Consider the following 19,431-nt stretch of genomic DNA (forward strand, 5'->3'; position numbering starts at 1 on the left):
GGGGGGGGGGCGGCTGGGGCGCACATTAAAGGAGCCTGAACTGGACGCGTCGCTCTCTGCTCGCCCTGGGGCGGGGTGGGGAGGGCTCCGAGGGAGTTTTGGGGGAATTGGTTTGGTGATTTTTTCTTCCCCCAGGGGCTCCCGCTGCTCAGGGAACTTCGTGGGGGTGACAGTGGGGAGCTCCAAATCCCGCGGGAGGGGGACACGGGGAGGGCTGGTGGGTGCCACTCCTCCAATGGGGGCAGATTAGGGGGGGTTATGAAGGACCCTTTTGGGGTGCCCCGGCTCTCCCTAAGCAGCCCAGGAGGGTGGGGACACTGAGGGGAGCGGCGGTGGCCTCATTGTGGCCATGCGGGGCCCCCTGTCACGATTTGGGGGTGGCACGAAGCTGTCAATGATTAAACTGCAGTGCCTGGCGGTGGTGGCGGTGCCTGGTGGCACTGCTGGTGATACTRCTGGGCAGCAGCCAGAGGACATCGACCTGGGCCCGGGAGTCCTGTCGCCTCCCTCCCTGCCATGAGACGGGCAGGTAACAGCGGTGGCGAGGACTGGAAGCCTGACATGGTCCCGCAGGGGTTGGCACGGGGACAGGAGGGGTCACGGAGCGTCCACGCACTCCCGGGGGTGTGTGTGGGGGTAGGGGGGGCGTCTCTCGGGGGCACCAGTAGGTGTTTTCTGCTCATGCCAATCCAAACCGGGAGAGACTGAGACGTGGTGGCGGCCCTGGAAGTGCTGGCTGTCCCGTGACACAGTAGCTCCCGGTGCCAGAGGCTACCGGGAAGGGAAGGCTGCAGGTGCCCCGCGAGGGAAACTGAGGCACGGGATCGGTGCCACCGTGCCCGGGGGTAGCTCCCGTCCCCGCTCATCCCGGCTGTGTTCCTCCAGGGGTGGTCTGGAAGCGCCGGGAGACCCTCGGCGGTCCTGCGGTTCCCGGGAGCGGTGACAGCCCCACGTGGTCCCCGCCATGTCCCCCGGAACGGCGACAATGCCATCTCAGCCCCGTCCCTCTCCTCCCGAAGACGCCGCCAGCCCATGCCAGGCGTGTCACCTTTGAGGATGAGGTGGTGACACCGTGGGGACCCGTCCGTTCTGCTACAGACAGCGCTGTCGCCCCAAAACTGTCCCCGCGGCACAGCGCAGTCCCGGACTATGTGCTGTAAGTGACTCCTTGGGGAGAGCGGTCACGACCCCTCAGGGACCCCATCACGAGGGTGTCACAGGTGAAGCGGACCCCGGGGGACCCAATCCGAGCCTCGTGGCTTTTTGGGGCGCAGGAGGTACCCAGCAATCCGGAGCCCCCGGCAGCGGGACGGGTCCAAAGGGGTTTTCCAGGACCAGCGGGAGGAATACCTGGATCTGCTCCGTGAGCTCCGTGTCACTTGTCACTCCCCGAGTACGACGGTGGGTTCCCGGAGGGCCACAGGGCAGAGTTGAGTGTGATGAGGAGACAGGAGCTCTGGTAGCACCAGCGGTGCTCCAGGTGACACCGGGCAGCTCCTGGAAAATTAATGAGCGCTGGAATTTCTCGGCTGTGCCCTGCGGAGAGGTTTTGCCGCTTGTGCTGAAAGCGCTGGATTTGTCCCCGAGCCCCCCCCCCCCCCCAAATCTGCCACTTCCCGCCACCTCCTTAGGGCTGAACTGCCCCAGGGGCTTCGGGGTATGTCCCTGTCCCTGTCGCAGCGAGGAAGAGGAGGGTGGGCAGGGAAAGGCTCAGGGTGAGTGTTGGGGTGGCAGAGGGGATCCCCATGGCGTTCCCGGCCCGCGGCGACATTCCCGGCGGGATTCACGACAGGATCTATCCCGGCTGGAGAAGCTGCAGCGCTGTGAGTACCTCAAGGAGAAGCTGACGCACCTCAAGGCGCGGATCCGGGACTACGATCGTGTCACCGCCGCCAACCCCGGCGGCTCCTGAGCCCGCGCAAGGCCGGGACTGTTGGGGCCAAATGGGGACAATCCCCCGCCTCGGTCATCCCGAGGGCTGGGCAGGGGGAGGCGGTGTCGCGGGGAGAACCCGGAGCTCACCCATCCATTGCACCCCTCATTTTGGGTCTTTGGGGAGCTTCGGGGGCTCCGACCTCCTTCCTGTCCCCCGGGCTGTGTAGCCTGTCACCTCCGTGAATTGGCGACCCCCTCCAGGGGAAGGGGGCGAGGCGGCACACGCTGCTTTAATTTAATAATCAGTCTAATTAACGCGGTGGTGGTCTTTTGGGGAGTCTCCTTTTTTTGGGGAAAGGGGTTCACGCTCATCCTGGGGCACCCATAGTGGCCGGGGCGTCCTCGAAAGCCCACCCCATCACCCTTGGGGACCCCCCGTCCCCAATTTCCCCGCGCCCCCTTTGCTACTCCCCAATTTAATTCCCCCCTCCCCCTCCTTTTACTTCGCTCCCAAATTTCCCCACTCTCCCGGAGGAGCCTCCCAGGGCTCCCCGTTTCCCTTTTAACGCCTCCTTGCCCGGGGGCGGACCCGGTGCTCCCCGCTCTGTCCCCCTTCTCCTCCCCGGGGGCGGGACCCGGGGCCGGTCCCGCAGCGCCACCGCCGCCACCGCCTCCGCCGCTCCCGGCTGCCATTTTAAGGTGAACAAAGCGGCGGAGGAGGTGGCAGGTGAGTGGGTCCGCGGCCACGGGTCCCCCCCTCGGTACCGGCACCCATACMGGCACCGGTACCACCAGCGGCAGCGCGGGGCGAGCGAGGTCCCGGGAGGGCGGGCGCACCGGGGTTCTTCGCTCCCCGCTGCGCGGGGGGATTCGTGCTTCCACGCCACCCCAGCGACACCGGGGGCCGCGCTGGGCTTCCCTCCGGTACCGGAGTCCCCCTCGCACCAAGGTCCCCGCCGGTATCGGCCACGGGATTCCAAAACAGTACCGGGGTCTCCACCGGCACCGGGGGCCACATCGGCTCCACACCGGTACCGGGTTCTTCACCGCTGTCCACACCCGTACCGGCGGGCCAGCTCCGCAGCGGTAACGGGATCCCCCCGGGAAACCAGCGAGAACGGCCACCGGGGTCCCCCCCGGTGTCTGCACCGGTACCGGTCTCCCCGACAACACCGAAAGTCCCTACGTGCTCCCCGCCGGTACCGGTACCGGAGCCTTCACCGACACCGCGGCTCCTCCCGGGGGTCGCCGTGCCCGCCCGGTGTCTCGGCAGCGGGGAAGGGAGCCCCGGCCTCCCAGCCCCGTTCCCTCCCCGCCGCCCCCGGGGACATCGCGCTTCAGTCACCGCTCTGAGACCCGCTAGTCCCGCTGGGGGAGGTCCCGGTAGTCTCTCGGGGATCCCCGATGGAGTCAGACCAAAGAATCCAACAGGGATCGGGGGATTTGGGGATTTATGGGATTGGAGTGTCGGGATCCTTGAGCATCCGCAAACCGCCGGGCCCCCCTCCGGGACGGCGGTGGCACCGCAGACCCCGGTGCCCAACCTTGGTGAGGGTCCCCCTGAGGCCTCCCGGGTGGTCCAACCCTGCTGCTGCTGGGCTCCAGTACCGCCGGAGCGGGAGACCGGYTTGGATTTCCCACAGGGATTCGGGTTTCCCACAGGGATTCAGTTTTCCACGGTGCCACTCCTCACTCCAGGTTGGGGTCTCTGTGCCGGCTGGGGGGGGGTCCCCACACTGATTTTGAAATCCCCCCCGCCAGATTTTCCAGCCCCTGTTCACCACTTTCCTCAAGGCTATCACTCACATGCCCTCTGTAATTTCTTTTTTTTCTGATGATTATTTTTCTGATTATTTTTGTTTTTAATCTCCCCCAGATCAGCTTAAGGTGACAACCTTGGGGCCAGCGCAGGCCTCGGGTAAGCACTTGGCTGCTTTTGTTAGAATTCCAACAATCCCAGTTAATTCTCAGCCGGCTCTGGCGTACTGGGGAGGGGACAGCAAGCCTGGCGTGGCTGAAGTGGCACTGTCTGTTGAGTCACCTCCCGGCCGTGCCTCAGTTTCCCTACGGAGCTGYGGTGACTCTGGGCAGTGACGAGGGGAGCAAAGTCCTCTCTGGTGACGGAACCTCCCACAAGCGGCTCTGGCCCTGTTCCTTTCAGGCTCCCCCAGGATGTTCAGCAAGAAACCCTACGACAGCCCCCCCACYGGTTACGGGCCCCCCATCAGTTACGGCCCGCCCACGGCCTATGGACCACCCACGGGGGACTACGGCTACGATTTCGGCACCCGCTCACCACCACCGGGCTCCTACTACATTGAGGACGTGCCTCAGCACTTCTACAAGTGGTCATCTCCTCCCGGTGTGGTGCGGATCCTGGAGGCTGTGGTCATCCTGCTCTGCATCGCTATCTTTGCCTGCGTGGCCTCCACACTGGCCTGGGAATACGGCTACGGCTTTGGAGGCACTTTTGGAAATGGTTTAGGGGGTTTTTACGGCTCTGGCTACTACGGCAGTGGGGTGAATTATGGATATGGATATGGCAGCTACTACGGTGGCATGACCAACCCGCGGGCGGCCAACGGCTTCATGATCGCCATGGCCGTGCTCTGCTTCCTGGCCCAGCTGGGGCTGCTGGTGGCCAGCCTCAGCAAGGCCAGTGGCTCCCGCTCACGCCGCTTCTACCTCGTGGTCATTGTGGCCTGTGCTGTGCTGGCCTTTGTCATGCTCATTGCCACCATCGTCTACGTGGTGGGCGTCAACCCCCAGGCGCAGATGAGCGGCAGCTACTACTACAGCCCGCTGCTGGCCATGTGCAGCCAGGTGTACAGCGGGGGTGCCGTCCTCAGCCAGTACCTGTACCACTACTGCACCGTGGACCCCCAGGAGGTGAGGGAGGGACCCCCGGGGGCGAGGGAGGSACCCCCAGGTGCGTGGATTCCATGGGTTTGGGGACAAATGGGATTTGTGGGAGGGAGAGAGGTGAGCACATGGCTGGCTCTTGGCTGCTGTCTGGCCCCTGGGATTTTCCCACTGAGTTTAAGGGGTTTGGCGTTCACTGTTTGGTGCCCGCTCACTGTTTGGAGTTCAAGCCTTGATTCTCATCCTGTCCTTGATTTTTGTCCTGTTTTTGGGGGTTTTCCCACTGGATTTAAGGGATTTGGTGCCCGGTCACTCTTTGGTGTCCAGCCCTTGATCCTCATCCTGCTTTTGGGGTTTTCCCACTGGATTAAAGGGGTTTGGAGGTGCCGGTGACTCTTCAGTGGCTCCAGTGGGGGAATGTGGTGATCCAGAGTTCTGTAATGGATGACCTGGGACTGTGGGGGAAACTGGGATGAGCTGGGGAGGAATTGGGGCAATCCAGGAGTGTGGGAAGGATCGGGGCGATCCAGGCCCATGGGAGGAGCTTGGATGAGTTGGGGCTGCAGGAAGAACTGGGTTGAACTAGGGAGAAATTAGGATGCACTGGTTTTATGGGATGAATTTGGGCCGTGAGAGGGACCAGAGCACTCCAGGGCTGTGGGAAGAACCAGGACAGTCCAGGGCTGGGAGAGAGGAACCGGGGCGATCCCGGGACACGGAAAACACGGGGATGATCCCTCTGGCTGCGCCGGGAGTTTCGGGGAGGGGACAAGCCCTGGCTGGGACACAGACCCGGTTTCGRGAACTGTGCTCTCCCGATTGTAAAAATCTTGGGGCGGAGGCAGAGCCGAGTGGGATTTGGGGGGGGGGGTCACAGTGCCAGGCAGGCACTGACGGTGCCATCTCCACTATGGGGACCCCGAGGGGGCTTTGGAGTGGCCGGAGCCCCCCAGACTTTGTCGCCAACCCCGACGCTTAGCGCCTGTGGCACCCGGGCCGGGCCGGCGCTGCCGGTTCCCATCCGGCCGGGCTGGAAGTGCCACATTCCAGCTGCTCCCGGCGCGGGGGGAGCAAGGTCCCGCCACTCCCGAGCCCTGCCAGGGCCGAGCGGGGCCCAGCTTTAGGAATCGGGATCCTAGAAGTGATTTGGGATCGTGGGGTTTTGGGGCTGGTGCGGGGCAGAGTGGGGGGAAGGTGCCCAAGGGGGCCAGGCTGATTCCCGAGTCCCAAAACTTCCCTGTTCCGAAGATCCAGACATTTCCTGTCCTTCTTGAAACCCAAAACCTTCCCTGTCCTTCCCGAGTCCCAAATCTTTCCTGCCCTTCCCAAATCCCAAACATTCCCTAATCCCAAACCTTTCCTTCCCAAATCCCAAATCTTCCCCACCCCCATGGGAAAATCAACCACTCTATTTCAATCCTCTCCCAAGCCCCAAAGTCTCTGGGATCCCTGAGAGGCCATCCAGAGATCCTGGGATGGGGGGAGTCCAACATCAGAAGGATTTTGGGGAGGAAAGTAGCAATTCCTGCCGATCTCAGGGGGATGCCAGGAATCCCAAATCCCTTCTCCTCCCCTCCAGGCTGTGGCCATCGTCTGTGGCTTCCTCATTGTCCTCCTGCTGTGCCTCATCTGCTTCTTCGCCCACAAAACGCGGAGCAAAATCTGGAAATACGGAAAACCCAACATTTATTGGGATAAAATTCCTGTGGTCCAGGAAGGGCCCAACGTGGAGGAGTGGGTGAGTCCTGGGGTGGAAGTGGGGAGGCTGGGAATTTTGGGAGGAGGCTCCAGGAGATCCTTCCCTGCCTTTTTCCAGCAGGGCCAAACATTCTGGAAGTCGAGATGGGAGCACAGGAAGGGGTTTGGGGCCCCAGGATTGTGTGGGGATCCCCTCCCCTTGCCCCAGTGCCTGGTCCTGTCACCTCATGTTGGTCCCTGTCACCTGTGTTGTCTCTCCCTGTCACGTCGTGTCCCTCCCTGTCACCCCGGCATTGTCCCAGCTTTTTTTTCCCCACAAAGCTTCTCCAAACTGGCCAAACTGGTCTCCAAAACTCCTGGAAAACCAAATGGGGGATCTGATGGGCCAAGAGCCAGGGGCTCTGTGCCGGGGGGCTATCCCCTTGGCCTGGGGATACTGCCAGGGGACACTGCCAGGGGACACTGCTCAGCCACCATGCATGGTTTCGGTCTGGCCAATGATTAACCCGGATTCCTGTGGATGTGGCATTGGGAAAACCAGGGATTTCCAGCTTCCAGGAGCCCCTGGCACTCGGATGGGGATGTTGGGCCCATCTCCACGCTGGTCTCAGTGTCCCCAGCCTGGCCTGGGATGTGTCACCTCCTGCCCTGGAGTTCTGGGATTGTCAGCACCGTTCCCTGGGGAAGGGTTGGGAATGTGCTTTTGGCCTGGAGAGTGGCTTTGGGGACCTTTCCCAGGTTTCCCCAGGGCCTGCAGCCCTGTCCCTGTCCCTGTCCCTGTTCCCATCCCTGGCCCTGGCCCTGTGCCTGTCCCTGTCCCCTTCCATCCTCATCCCCATCCTTCAGTTGATGTCCAGCCCCTGGAATTCTGGAAAGTGTCCTCCCCCGGGACTTTGTGTTCCCCACCTCTCTCCACGTGTCCCCTTGTGTGACCCCATGTCTGGTTTTGGGTGTCCCCCCATGTCGCCCCACCTCACTTTGTGGCTGTGTCCACCAGTATCTTTGTCCATGTGACCCCTTGTGTCCCCTCATGTCCCCACTCCTTTTTTTCTGTCCCCCCCATACCCCATTTCCATGTCCCCACACCTCTTCCCATGTCCCCATGCCCCTCCCTGTGTCCCCACACCTCTCAGCGTCCCCACACCCCCCCTTCCATTCCCTCCTTCCCTCCCAATATTTATTTTCTCTTTTTCCTTTCCCTTTGTTGGGGTTTTTGCTATTTATCTGCTCAAAGTCCCTCCCTTGTGAGGCATTTCCTGCCCCTTTGGGGACACAGGACCCCCACCCACTCCGGGGGATGTCCCTTTTGCTCAGTGCCACCCTCTGTGCCATGTGGTGTCACCCATGGGTGACACATGCCCTGTGGCAGGGAGCTTTCGGGGTGTGACTGCCCCTCTGGGGACATCCCGCTTTTTATGGGACGGAGTTAACGGGGCGACCTTTGGAGCGGGTGGGGGCCACTGGTGGCACTTGGGGACACACCTGTTGGSGCCCCAAGTCACGGGTGGGGGGTGGACACAGACGGAAATGGTGTGACCGGCCGGATGTCCCCAGGGCCACCAAGACGGCAGAGACCGGTGTCCGGCACAAACAACCCACAAAGGGGAGGAAGGAAGCAGGAATGGGGACAGCCGGATGTCCCTTGTCCTTCTGGAGGAGCCCTGGGGGGCAGGGAACATGTGCAGCCCCCCCAGCTCTTGGGGGAGCTCACCCTGGGGTTGTCACCACCCCTTAAGTTGTGTCGCTCTGTCCCTGTCCCCCAGTGGGACCCCCACCCTTTCCATGGGGGTTTGGGGTCTCTGGGTCCTTCCCCAGTCCCAGCCCCAAACCCAGAGGGGTTCCCCCCATTCCTTGCCCCACTCCCGAGCCACGGGGGATGTTCCACTTCCACACTTCCAGGGCTTGTCCCTACTTTTTTCAGGGGTTTCCTTGGATTTGGGGTCCCCCTGGATCCCAGGGGTGACCCCATAAAAGCTYCTGCAGCAGCTGCTGGGATTTCTGACATCTGGGGATGTCACTGAGGGATTTAGGGGACTTCAGGGTGGGACAACAACCCCTCATTTCCACTGATCTGCTGCGGGGTTCCTTGGGGATTTCTCTGCCCACCTCGGGCTGAAGCTGCTTTATCCCAGGTGAGTTTTTCCCCAAATCTCAAACCCGTGCTGCAGGTGAAGAACGTGTCAGGTGGAACGAGTGTGCAGGACGAGACCGCCACCGTGGCGTACTCGGAGAAAGGCGCGAGCCCCGTCACGGCCCCGCCCTACAGCCCCCCCTCATACAGYGACCCCCCGCAAAACGGCTTCGGGCCCCCTGGAACCCTCAGCACCCGCGGGGGGCCATGGAAAAGGTGGGAGAGGAGTCAGGAAAAGGGGTGGGAAGGGTCGGAAAAGGGATGGAAAAGGCAGGGGGCTCGGGAAATATGGGCAAGAAGTGGGAGACGATGGTAGGGGAAAGGGTGAGAGGGGTAGGGAAAGGGTGGAAAGGTTTTTGGGAGAGGGTGGGAGGGGTCGGGAAGGGGTGAAAAAGCCCCCAAAAGGAGGAAATCCCCATGTCCATCCCCAACCCTCGTGCCAAACCCATGTCCCCCCGTCCCCTTGTCCCCCCACCCCACAGTGACCCCCCTCAGGAGCAGCCCCCCAGCCCCACAGAGGGCAAGGGGCGGGAGCAGCCCCTCTCCAAGCCCCCCACCCGCCGGGGCCGCCGCCGGCGCCGCAACCCCGAACTGGAAGAATCCCAGTAYGAGACCGATTACACCACGGCCGTGGAGTCCGGGGACGAGCGGGACCGGGAGCCATGGGACAGGTGAGGTGGGGACACTCGGGGACACCCCCGGAGGAGGAGGATGTCCCTAAAGTGTCCAGGGATTGTGGGGGATAGAGCCCCCCTGGGAAACAAAACCCTTTTGGGGACCATCCCCCATCCCAATACTTTATAGGGAACTGGTGGGAATTGTGGGAACTGTGTAGTATTTTTATTTTTATTTTTTTTTTTTAATAAATCAGTTGTATCTGTTGGTTTTAATTCATGGTCGGGCTGAAAAGGCAGTGGGAGTGATCCCCCGAGGGTTGGGTCGGGAAGGGGATGTTGACAGTGACCCCCACGCCAGGCTGTACCCCCCAATCTCGTCGGACGGGACGCGGCAGAGGTACAAGCAGGAGTTTGACTCGGAGCTGCGGCGCTACAAGGAGCTCTGCGCCCACATGGACGGGGTCAACGACAGGCTGGCACAGCTGGGCAAGCAGCTGGACAGTGTCCCCGAGGACAGCGCCCAGTACCAGGTGAGGGAGGTGCTGGGACATGTGGGGACACCCTCTGTCCCCTTCCTTTTCCCTCCCTTTTTCCCCATTTGTTTGTCCCCATTTCCGCTCCTTGTTCCCCTTCTCCTCCCTCCCCTTGCTCCCTCTCTGTTTCCCCCCTTGCTCCCCTCTTTTTTGCCCATCCATCCCCTCCCTGTCCCCCCGTCCCCTCCCTGTCCCCTCTCTGTCCCCGCCCCATTCCCTCTCTCCTCTCCTGACCCCGCTGTCCCCCCCAGGCCTTGGCCGAGGAGTACAACCACCTCAAGGACCTCAAGCGGGTGAGTTTTGGCACAGATTATGGCCCTGTCCCCCATTTTTKGGGTGTTTGCTGGTATTCCTGAGCATCCCTGAGCCCTGACCACGATCCCTGCTCCCTCCCAGAGCCCGGAATACCAGGACAAAAAACAGGAAACCAAAACCCTCCGGAACAAACTCTTCCACATCAAGAGGATGGTGAGCGACTACGACAAAGTCCGGGGGTGACATCCAAACCACCCACAAAAAAGGGACATGGAGAGGGACACCCCAACCGCCCCCTCCCCTCCAAAGACTTTGGGGCATTTTGTGCCTTTCTTTGTACTCAAAACCCCCAGAATTCCCACATTTGAAGCCCCTCTGATGCCAAGGGGGGGGGGGGGCGCCTGGTGGCAGCTGTTGGTGGGACCTCCCCTAAATGTCCCCAAATGTCCCCTGAGCGACACTCCCCTCAGTGCCTTCCCCGTGTTGTAAATAGGGGTTCTTAGGGGGTCTGTACCCCTCTGGCTGCCTTTAAGGGAGGGGGATGACAGAGTCCCTCGGGGGACAAAACCCTTTTGGAGACCCTCCCCCATCCCAAAATATTTTATAAGGAACTGGTGGGAATTGTGGGAATTGTGTAATATTTTAGTTGGTTTTTTTTTAAATAAATGAGCTGTATCTGTTGATTTTAATTTGGGGTCGGGCTGAAAGGTGAGTGTGGGGGAACCCCTGGGATGGGGTTGGGAAGGGGGGCCAAAATTCCCCTTAAATTTGGGAGGGGAACTCCAAAAAGCCCCAAATTTGGGGAGTCCCAAATTTCCTCCACCTTGGCAGGGAAATCACAAATCCCTCCAAAACTTGGGGAAAGAAACACCAAATTCCTCCACCTTGGGAGAGAAGTCCCAAATCCTTTCACCTTGGAAGGTGAATCCCAAATCCCCCTCCACACCTTGGAAGAGAAATCCCATATGCCCCCACCTCAGGGAAAGGAACCCCATATCCCCCCTCTGCACCAGCTCCCCCAGTCCGACTCTTCCCAGCAGGATTCATTCCCAAGAAACCCCCAAGCTGAAGAGGAGCCCTTAAAATCCCCATTTCCCCCTCAAAAAAATCCCAACTTTAGGTGTTTTAGGGAAGTTTCCTATTTTTGGGGTAGTTTTATCACCGCCCCTCAAGGCTTCACAATTCCACCTGTTCCACCGGATCCCAAATCCTGGCTCACTCACTCCAGACTCCTGGAATTGTAAGAAACGTCTTTAATTGGCTTTAGTTAATTCATTTATATCACAGAGTGAGGATTAAATCGTCAGGGAATCATCCCAAATCCCAAATCCCAGCTCATCCCGGCACCAGCTGGGGGGGCGGGGACAGCCCTGCCGGGGGCTCTGTGTCCCCTGTGTCCCCCCTCCATCCTTGGGGGCACCCCTGACCCTGTGTCCCCTTCACCTTTGGGGACCCTGTGGTGGCTCTGTCTCCTCTGTGGCCCCTCTCCACCCAGGGTGACTTTGTCCTCTCCATCCTCGGGGACACCCCTGGGTGGCTCTGTCCCCCTCCACGTCCCTTTCAGCCTTGGAGACCCTCTGCCACAACCCCCACTTCTTCCAGCCCAATTTTGGTTCCCCTAATTTTTTCCCCCCCAAATCCAGGTTGAAAAGTGCCAGGAGCCACAGGAATTTGGGCTCTGGCCCCAGGGGAGGCAGCGGGAATGAGCTCCTGGATGCCCCTCCTGCCACCCCCACTGTGTCCTATGTCCCCAGACTGGAGCTGCTTCCATGGCAAGTGTGGGAAGAGGGGCTGGGATCGGCCCCGATCCCAAAAACGAGGCCGCTCCAAGCTCGGCATTGCTGTCCTCAGGGCAGGACCCAGCCCCCGGTGGACACAAAGGGACTTCAGGTGACATTTTTTCCATTATTTCCACGACTGGCAAGGGGACACGGAGCCAGGGATGTCCTGATTCCAGTCTGGCTGCTCCCATCTCTGTCCCCTCCAGAACTTCCTAACCTCCAGAATCTGGATTCAGAGTGGCAAAAAGAGCAGGATCGCCTTTTCCCTGGGCTCCGAGGAGGGGAGAGAGGGATGTCCCATCCTTGGGGACACCCTGATGTCCCCCAGTGGGGTGTGCAGAAGGCCCACAGGGGACAGAAGAGTCCAGATTCCAACCGGGAGAACCTTCAGATTTAGGGCGATCCCACAGCTTCTGGAGACAATGCCGGGATCCCAAAACTTTTGGCAACAATGCCAGGGCCCCRCAATCTTTTTGGGGACAGCCCCGCTACTCCAGAGAGAGCATCCCTGTTCCCATGGGAACGGGATGAGCTCCAGAGCCGACAGTTCAGGGAATCCACGTCTASCATTACCGGGATATATTTTTTCCCCTCTTGGCGGAGTCTCCGTCCCTATTGCCCCGTCCCATAGGGCCAGTTGAAGGTGCTCCCGGACAGCAGCATGTCCCGGATGAGGGTCTCGATGGGAGTTTTCCCGACGAGCCGCATGAAGAAAAGTTGGGATATGAGGGCAGCGGGAACGGCCCGGAGCGCCGGGAGCCGCAGCAGGAGCCTCCCGAAGCGCTGGGGCTGCGACGGGTATTGGGATCGCACGTATTCTGTCAGCGCCACCTGGGCCTTCTCCTGCAGGTTCTCCACATGTGCCGGGTCCGAGAGCCCACAGGCGTCTGGGGAAGGACAGGGATCGGGGTTGGAGCATCCCGGAAGTTATCAGCACAGCCACAAAACCTCACATCAGCTTTGCGGGATAAGCCAAGGGATGGGGGGGGTGGAACATCCCCAGTGTTTTGGGGAGTGTTTGTATTCCTGAAGGTCACAGGGAATGACCCCTGAATCCAGAGGGACAAACAAGAACTTATCCAGAACAACATGGAGCAGCCTCTCCCTACTCTTTCCCAAACTCCCAAATTCTCAGGAAAACATGGAACCACCTCTCCCTACTCATTCCCACCTCCAGCTGCTCCCTGGATCCCGATCCCTTGGAAAAACATGGAACAATCTCTCCCTACTCACTCTCAAGCCCCCAAACCCTCGGGAAAACATGGAAAAACCATGCCCTCCTCATCCCCACCTCCAGACCCAGCTCAAAAGCACCGTACCCGGCGTGAAGAGCGCAATGGCCTTGAGGCAGCTGTACTCGGCCGAGTCCACCTGCAGCCGGTTGAGCTTCTCCACCTGGTCCTGGAAGAGCCGGATCTGATCCATGAAGGCCACGACCCGGTCGGCRGCCATGGGCGCGGCGTGGAAGCCGGCGGCCGCCAGCAGCGGGGCCATGTGCAGCGGCAGCGCCGACTGCGCCGCGTTCAGCACGAACAGCTCGCTCCAGCTCAGCCGCAGCAGAGCCACCTGCTCCGACACGGGCAGCTCCGGGAAGAAGGGGATGTTGCGCGCCCACTCCACGGTGCTGAAGAGCAGGCGGGCGGCCAGCTCGCAGATGTTGTCGATGCCCATCACGCTGCCCTGCTGGGCGCACTGGGAGCCGTAGCGGGCGGCGGGGTAGGGCTCGGCGCGGAGGAGCTGGGAAATCAGCTCCGACAGCGGCTGCCCGTTGAGGAATTCCCCTCCGGGAAGGGGATGGGGGCTGCTGCTGGCATGGCTGGGCGGGATGCGGCCCCGCTGGACGGCTGCGAAAGGAGGGCAAGGGTTGGGGTGATGCTGGATCTTCGTCCTGATCCCGCAGCATCCTGCTGGATCTTCCTCCTGATCCCATAGGATCCTGCTGGATCTTCATCCCAATCCCACACGGGGCACCGTGTGCCGCAGAGGGCTTTGCCAGGTGTTTTGGAATGGATAAAAGGGGCTCAGTAGGGCCTTGGAGCACCTAAAATCATCCCAGATCCTTTCCGATGGATGAACCCAGCTGGAATGATCTGGGATCTTTTCCAAGGGACAAACCCGCCTGGATAACCCCCACCATGGCCTTACAACACCAGGAAAAGCTGCCCAAATTTCCCCTCTCATCATCCTGAATTCCGCCATTCCAAAGGATAAAGAGCAGCCTCACAGAGAAAACTGCCCTCACCCCTTTAAAATCCCAAATCCTGAAACATTTCCGACTCCAGGATCCCTTTGATCCCTCTGGAATCATCCCCTCCAAGCTCATGGCCAGGCAGCAATCCATGATTCCCAAACAAAATTCCCCCTTGGAAGCACTGGAGCACTTCTGGCATTAACCGCAGGCAGGAAAAGCCATTTTTGGGCTCCTTCCCATTCCCATTATTCTCAGGATTTGCTCAATCCCAGGTAACTGATTTATGGGTTGCTCCAAGGCAAGCTCTGATTCATCCCAAATGCTGTGGAAAACAGGGAATTTCCAGCCTCCAGGATCCAGACCCTTTTTCCTGCTCCTATTAATGCCCCTGGAATTTTAGCTATAAACCTGGGATGTTTGGGAATAAACCTAAGAATTTGGGGATAAATCTGAAATTTTTTGGGATAAATATGGGATTTTGGGAACAAAACTGGGATTTTGAGGGATACATCTAGGATTTTTGGGAAAAATCTGAGATTCTTAGGGATAAACTCRGGATTCTTAGAGATAAACCTGGCATTTTGGGGGATAAACACCTCATCCTGGATGCTGCAGCCCAGGAAGCATTTGGGATTTGCACTGCCTGGGGTGATAGGGAGGGAATGGGAAGCAGACTGTGGGACTTCCATGGATCCAGGAGTCCATCCCACTCCATGGGCACAAACCCAACTCCAGGCATGTCCCTTGATCTGCTCCAAGCTCAGAGGGCAGAAAAAAAAACCCAACCAAAAAATCCCCACAAAAAGAGGGGGGGAAATGGGGCTGTTTTGCTGTAAACAGGGATTCCTCTGGATCCCTCAGGAAGTTTTCCCATACCTTCCTTCCTCATTCCCACTCGGAAGCACTTCTTGAGGCGGCAGTACTGGCATTGGTTGCGGTGATGTTGGTCAATCTGGCAATCCCTGTTGGATCTGTAGGACRGATTGGGATCAGCTGAAATTCCCAGCAGTGAGACACCCCCTATCCTGGGAATCCCTGAGCCCCTTCCCGAGCTCTTCCACCTCTWCCCTTCCCACCCTTTAGCTCCAGATTTGACAGGAATGGCTGTTTCCTACCTTTTTCCCCTCCAGGATCCAGCGCTGCTGGAAAACTGGGAAAACCCTTGGAATCCAATCCTTGGATCCCATAGAAGCAGCTCTCCCCTCCCAGCCAGACATGCCTGGAATTTCAAGGAATTCCAGCTATTTCCTACCGGGGTGGAGGGGAGGGGCAGTGGGGGGAGTGGGGCATGGTTGGGCCCGAGACCCCTCAGACAGCACTGTCCCCAAATCCTACTGGGATTCTGGGATAGAGGAATGTTTCCAAAATCCCTCAGAGCCTGGAAAAGGGGTCCTGCCTCATGCATTCACCCCTGGATATGGAGAATCCACCCCGAAAACCAACTGCTCCAGCAGAGAGTGGAATTATCCACTGTGGAATTATCAACATCCAACTTCCCAAAACCCTTCGGAGGCTGGAAAAGGGGTCCTGGCACAAGGATTGATCCAGGATATGCAGCTCCAGGACACCTCCAAAACCAGCTGCTGCAGGAGGGAGTGACAATCCCACAGGAATTACTAGCAACTAACCCCCCAAAAACCCCATTTCCAGGGGGTCATGCAGCGGGAAATCCCATGCCAGCTCTAAAGGGGTGGGAGCCAGGAACATGGGATGAATTAAAGCAGATAAAGCCAGGCCGGGAAGCTCCGGCAGCCGCTGGGCTGTGCATGGGAATCCTGACACAGATCTCCCCGAATCCCTACACGGCTCCAGAGGTGAGGCCAGAGGGGATTCCCACAGCGCCAGCGGCCGGAATTAATTCATCCCGAACATCCCCGCTGCGCTCAGGAACGTGCTCCTGATCAAAAGCGGGAGCAGCCAGGACAGATCAGAGCAGCCCTGACATCTTCATCCGCCACTCCATTCCTCGGATGCGGCAGCCAGGAATGCCCAAGAAGGCCTGGGAGCGCCCCGAAATCACCTCGGATCTTTTCTGATGGATAAAATCACCTGGATAACTCCCACCATGGGCTTGAGGCACCGGAAAAGCTCCCAAACATCATCCCAGATCTTTTCCAGTGGACAAATCACCTGGGTGATCCTGATTGTGGTCTTGGGACACTGGGAAAATCCTTCCAGATTTTTCCCAATGGACAAAATCATCTGGCTGACTCCACCATGGCATTGGAACACCAGGAAAAGCTCCCCAAATTGATCTTATTTCCCTCCTAATGGACAAATATTCCTGGATCATCCTCACCATGGTCTTGGGACATTGGGAAAAGCTCCCAAAAATCATTCCAGATTTTTCCCAGTGGACAAACCCCACCTGGCTGGAATCCCAACAGGAATCCCCTCAATCCCTACCCGACTCCAAAAGCTGGAATTCCTATCAGGAAATGGCCCCCCCTGAAATCACCTCATCTCCCTTCCAGTCCCAGACCCCCCTGGCTGCCCCTCCCCAAAAATCCCCTCTGGTGTTTTCCAATGGAAAAGGCGGCAGTGACCTGTGAAACTTGGAAGGTTCCAAAAGGCCTGGGCCTCACTAATTATGTAATTAGAGCGGGTAATTAGCGAGTGCAGGAATTAAAGGGAATCCGAGTCACTTTTAATATTTAAATGAGTGCCATCGGGGCCTGGGGCTGCTTTTGACTCCTGGAACAAAACAGATCCTTGGAGCTGCCGGGGAAGCTTTGTTCCTGGCCCCTCTCCCTACTAGGAAAACCTCAACAGTTTCCAAATCACTTACCGGCATTAAAAAAAAAAAAAAAAAAAAAAAAAAAAAAAAAAAAAAAAAAAAAAAAAAAAAAAAAAAAAAAAAAAAAAATTAAAAAAAAAAAAAAAGAAAAAGAAAAAGAAAAAGAAAAAAAAACAGCCCGAAATATTCAAATACCCCAAATCCCAGCGTGTGGAGAGCCAGGTAAATCCCAGCGTGATCCCGGTGCTGCCACATTGGTGTGCAGCTCCCCCCTACCCCGCATCTCCCAGGGATTTGCTTCGGCCTTTCCCTTTGTTCCGGGAATGTGGAATTCCTCAAAGCCCCATCCTCAAATCATTCATCCCTAATCCGGAGCATCCTCGCAGATCCAGCGGGGAAACTGAGGCAGGGCTGGGAACCGTGCTCTTCCCGCGTCCACAGTGGGGGAACTGGAAGCGCTGCCAGGATCTGGGGACACGGGAAGGGACCGCCGGTGGCCCCGGGGGTCCCATCCAGGACCGGGAGCTGACGTCAGCTGGGATTGAAGCTGGGAGCTGCCGGGAGCGAACGGGGGAGGGCGAATCTAGGCCGCCCAAACGGGAGCAGAGCAGCTCTAAGATGATTCCCGAGCCTTTTCCCTGCTCCCAAAACATCCAGAGCCTCTCTCGGGCGGGATGCAGGCATGGGGACCCCCGTGCCGCCCTCAAGGGTTCAGGAAGCACTGCTAGAAACACTTGGATGCGCCCCCCCCCAGGGAGGGATTTCCCTCTCCGGGAGCCGTCTGGAATTGGGGGTCTCCCTTCCATGTGCCATCCTCATTCCAAACCCAGGGAATTCCCGAGTTTTCGGCAGCTCCAAACTTGCCGGGGGGTCACATCCCGGTGGGCAGGAGGTGCATCTCCCCGGTCCCTGCTCCSGGCATTCCAGCAGATCCCTGCTCCGTATATCCCACTGGATCCCTCCTTCTGATACCCCTCCCCAGACCCTAGTGGATCCCTGCTTCCTGTCTCTCGGCGGATCCTGTCCCCGGTATCCCCCCGGATCCCCGCTCCCAGTATTCCCCGGTGGATCCCTGCTCCCGGTACGCCCCCGGATCCCGGTGGATCCCTGCTCCCGGCGTTCCAGCGGCTCCCGATTGGAGTCCGGCGCGATGCGGGGGCAGCGGCCGTGACCGGAGTGACTCATGGGCACGAAAATTCCCGCGGGGATGACGAGGATCCGGACACCGGCCGGGCCGCGGGAGCACCGGGAACGCTGGGAATGCATCCCYGGGGATGGATTGGGACTGCGCGGGGATGGGGGCGACCGTGGGGGGCGCAGGGCAGGGGCGAAACCAGTGCTGGACTGGAGAATACTGGGATGGACTGGGGGGATTCTTGGGCTGGACTGGGAAACCCCTTCCCACATTGGGGAACCCCTGTGCTGCACCAAGAATCTGCCTGTGCCCTACTGGGAGACCCTCGAGCTGGACTGGAGACGCCTAATTTACACCGGGGGACCCTCGGGCAGCACTGAAAGCCACTGGTTTGTACTGGGGGACCCCCATCCGGCCCCCCCGCCGCCCTCACTGCCGCCGCAGAGAGGCCACCACGCAGCCACAGCCGGGCCAGTGCAGAGGCCACCGCAGAGGTCTCCCGGTGACCCTCAGCGGGGGCCACCCCAGACCCCGCCATCGCTCCTGGTGTCCCCCCGGTGTCCCCCGCGCCTTTACCTGCAGGTGTAGCTGAGATTCCTGCGGATGCTGCGCTTGAAGAAGCTCTTGCAGCCCTCGCAGGTGAAGACCCCGTAGTGTTTCCCGCTGGACTTGTCCCCGCACACCACGCAGTCCACGGCGGCCCCGGCCCGCTCCTCCTCGCCGTGCTCCGCGTCGCTGCCGCCGCCCGCGGGGGACGCCGCCTCCTCCCCTCCGCCGCCGCCGCCGCCGCCGCCGCCGTTGGGCTCGCCCCAGCCGCCGGCCACCATGGCCATGGCTCCGGCACCGGGCTCAGTGCTGGCCCCGCCGCCGCATCGAGCGGAGCCGCCCGGTGCCTTCCTGCTCGCAACGAGTTCGGCAAGTTTTGGAGAGCGGGGAAAATAGCGGCGGGCCCCGCTTTGGGGTTTTTTTAAGGTTTTTTTTTTTTTTTTAGGTGCCTGTGCCTGCGAGCCCTTTTGCCCAGGGAGGCGTTTTGTCCAGGGATTCCTCCTCCTCCTCCTCCCCGCCCCGGTTCACGGCGGGGGCCCCGCAGAAACTTTGCGGCGGCGGGGCCGGGGCGCGGCGCATCCCCCCGCGGGCACCGGCCGCATGCGGGGGCCGCTCCTGCCCCCGGTGGCTCCTCCGCTCCGCGGCACCGGCTGGAAGGAGGAGGAGGAGAGGAGAAGGAGGAGGAGGGAGAGGGCGGCGCTGCCCCGGTGCGCCCTCGCCCACCCGGGCCCCGCCGCCGCACGCAGCCCGGTCCCGGTGCGGCTGCGGGTGCGGCGGGACCGGCTCCGCCGAGCCCCGGGGCTCTCTCCGCCTCCCGTGAAAGAGCAAAGTTCAGCCGCTGCCGCGGTGGCCGCCCTGGATGCTCCTCCCCGTCCTCCTCCCCTTCCGCTCCCGGGTCCTGCCCTGGTCCCGGCCCCGCTGCCGCACCGGGCCGCCCCCGCCTCCCCTCGCGCCCCGGGGGTCGGTAACGGCCGCTAAGGGCCGGTGGAGGCGGTGGGATCGGTCGTGTCGGGGTCGGGGGCGTGGAGCGCGAGGTTTGGCTACCGGAGGTGGCTGTGTGTGGCCCCTCC

The 19,431-nt window shown here is 60.2% G+C and overlaps 3 protein-coding genes across 4 annotated transcripts; 2 read left to right on the forward strand and 1 right to left on the reverse strand.

Annotated features, from left to right (window-relative positions):
* Positions 1-246: 246 nt before the first annotated feature.
* On the forward strand, positions 247-2,204 carry OCEL1 (occludin/ELL domain containing 1). The gene is made up of 4 exons (XM_057385032.1): positions 247-529; positions 886-1,156; positions 1,275-1,401; positions 1,793-2,204. The coding sequence occupies exons 1-4, from the start codon at positions 517-519 to the stop codon at positions 1,910-1,912; spliced, it is 531 nt and encodes a 176-aa protein (XP_057241015.1). The 5' UTR covers positions 247-516; the 3' UTR covers positions 1,913-2,204.
* Positions 2,205-2,522: 318 nt separating this feature from the next.
* On the forward strand, positions 2,523-10,640 carry OCLN (occludin). 2 transcript variants are annotated; one of them, XM_057385046.1, is made up of 8 exons: positions 2,523-2,602; positions 3,752-4,764; positions 6,317-6,475; positions 8,604-8,782; positions 9,049-9,237; positions 9,542-9,713; positions 9,968-10,009; positions 10,113-10,640. In XM_057385046.1, exons 2-8 carry the CDS (start codon positions 4,048-4,050, stop codon positions 10,212-10,214), a joined length of 1,560 nt encoding a protein of 519 aa, XP_057241029.1. In that variant the 5' UTR covers positions 2,523-2,602; positions 3,752-4,047; the 3' UTR covers positions 10,215-10,640. The 2 variants fall into 2 exon arrangements, with proteins under 2 accessions (XP_057241029.1, XP_057241028.1); XM_057385045.1 differs by having other exon boundaries at positions 2,525-2,602; positions 4,037-4,764.
* Positions 10,641-12,357: 1,717 nt separating this feature from the next.
* Positions 12,358-19,165, reverse strand: NR2F6 (nuclear receptor subfamily 2 group F member 6). The gene is made up of 4 exons (XM_057385047.1): positions 18,392-19,165; positions 14,820-14,914; positions 13,072-13,596; positions 12,358-12,639 (listed from the first exon to the last, which is right to left on the reverse strand). The coding sequence occupies exons 1-4, from the start codon at positions 18,646-18,648 to the stop codon at positions 12,365-12,367; spliced, it is 1,152 nt and encodes a 383-aa protein (XP_057241030.1). The 5' UTR covers positions 18,649-19,165; the 3' UTR covers positions 12,358-12,364.
* Between the last annotated feature and the right edge of the window lie 266 nt (positions 19,166-19,431).

The sequence above is a fragment of the Malurus melanocephalus genome, unplaced genomic scaffold (genome assembly GCF_030028575.1).
Source record: "Malurus melanocephalus ecotype Western Australia unplaced genomic scaffold, MMel_1.1 scaffold_771, whole genome shotgun sequence".
Classification (NCBI taxonomy): domain Eukaryota; kingdom Metazoa; phylum Chordata; class Aves; order Passeriformes; family Maluridae; genus Malurus; species Malurus melanocephalus.

Coding starts and splice junctions, on each gene's coding strand:
- OCEL1 (XM_057385032.1), top strand. Junction 1,157..1,274: donor GCAGTCCCGGACTATGTGCT/GTAAGTGACTCC, acceptor TTTGGGGCGCAG/GAGGTACCCAGCAATCCGGA. Junction 1,402..1,792: donor GTCACTCCCCGAGTACGACG/GTGGGTTCCCGG, acceptor GATTCACGACAG/GATCTATCCCGGCTGGAGAA.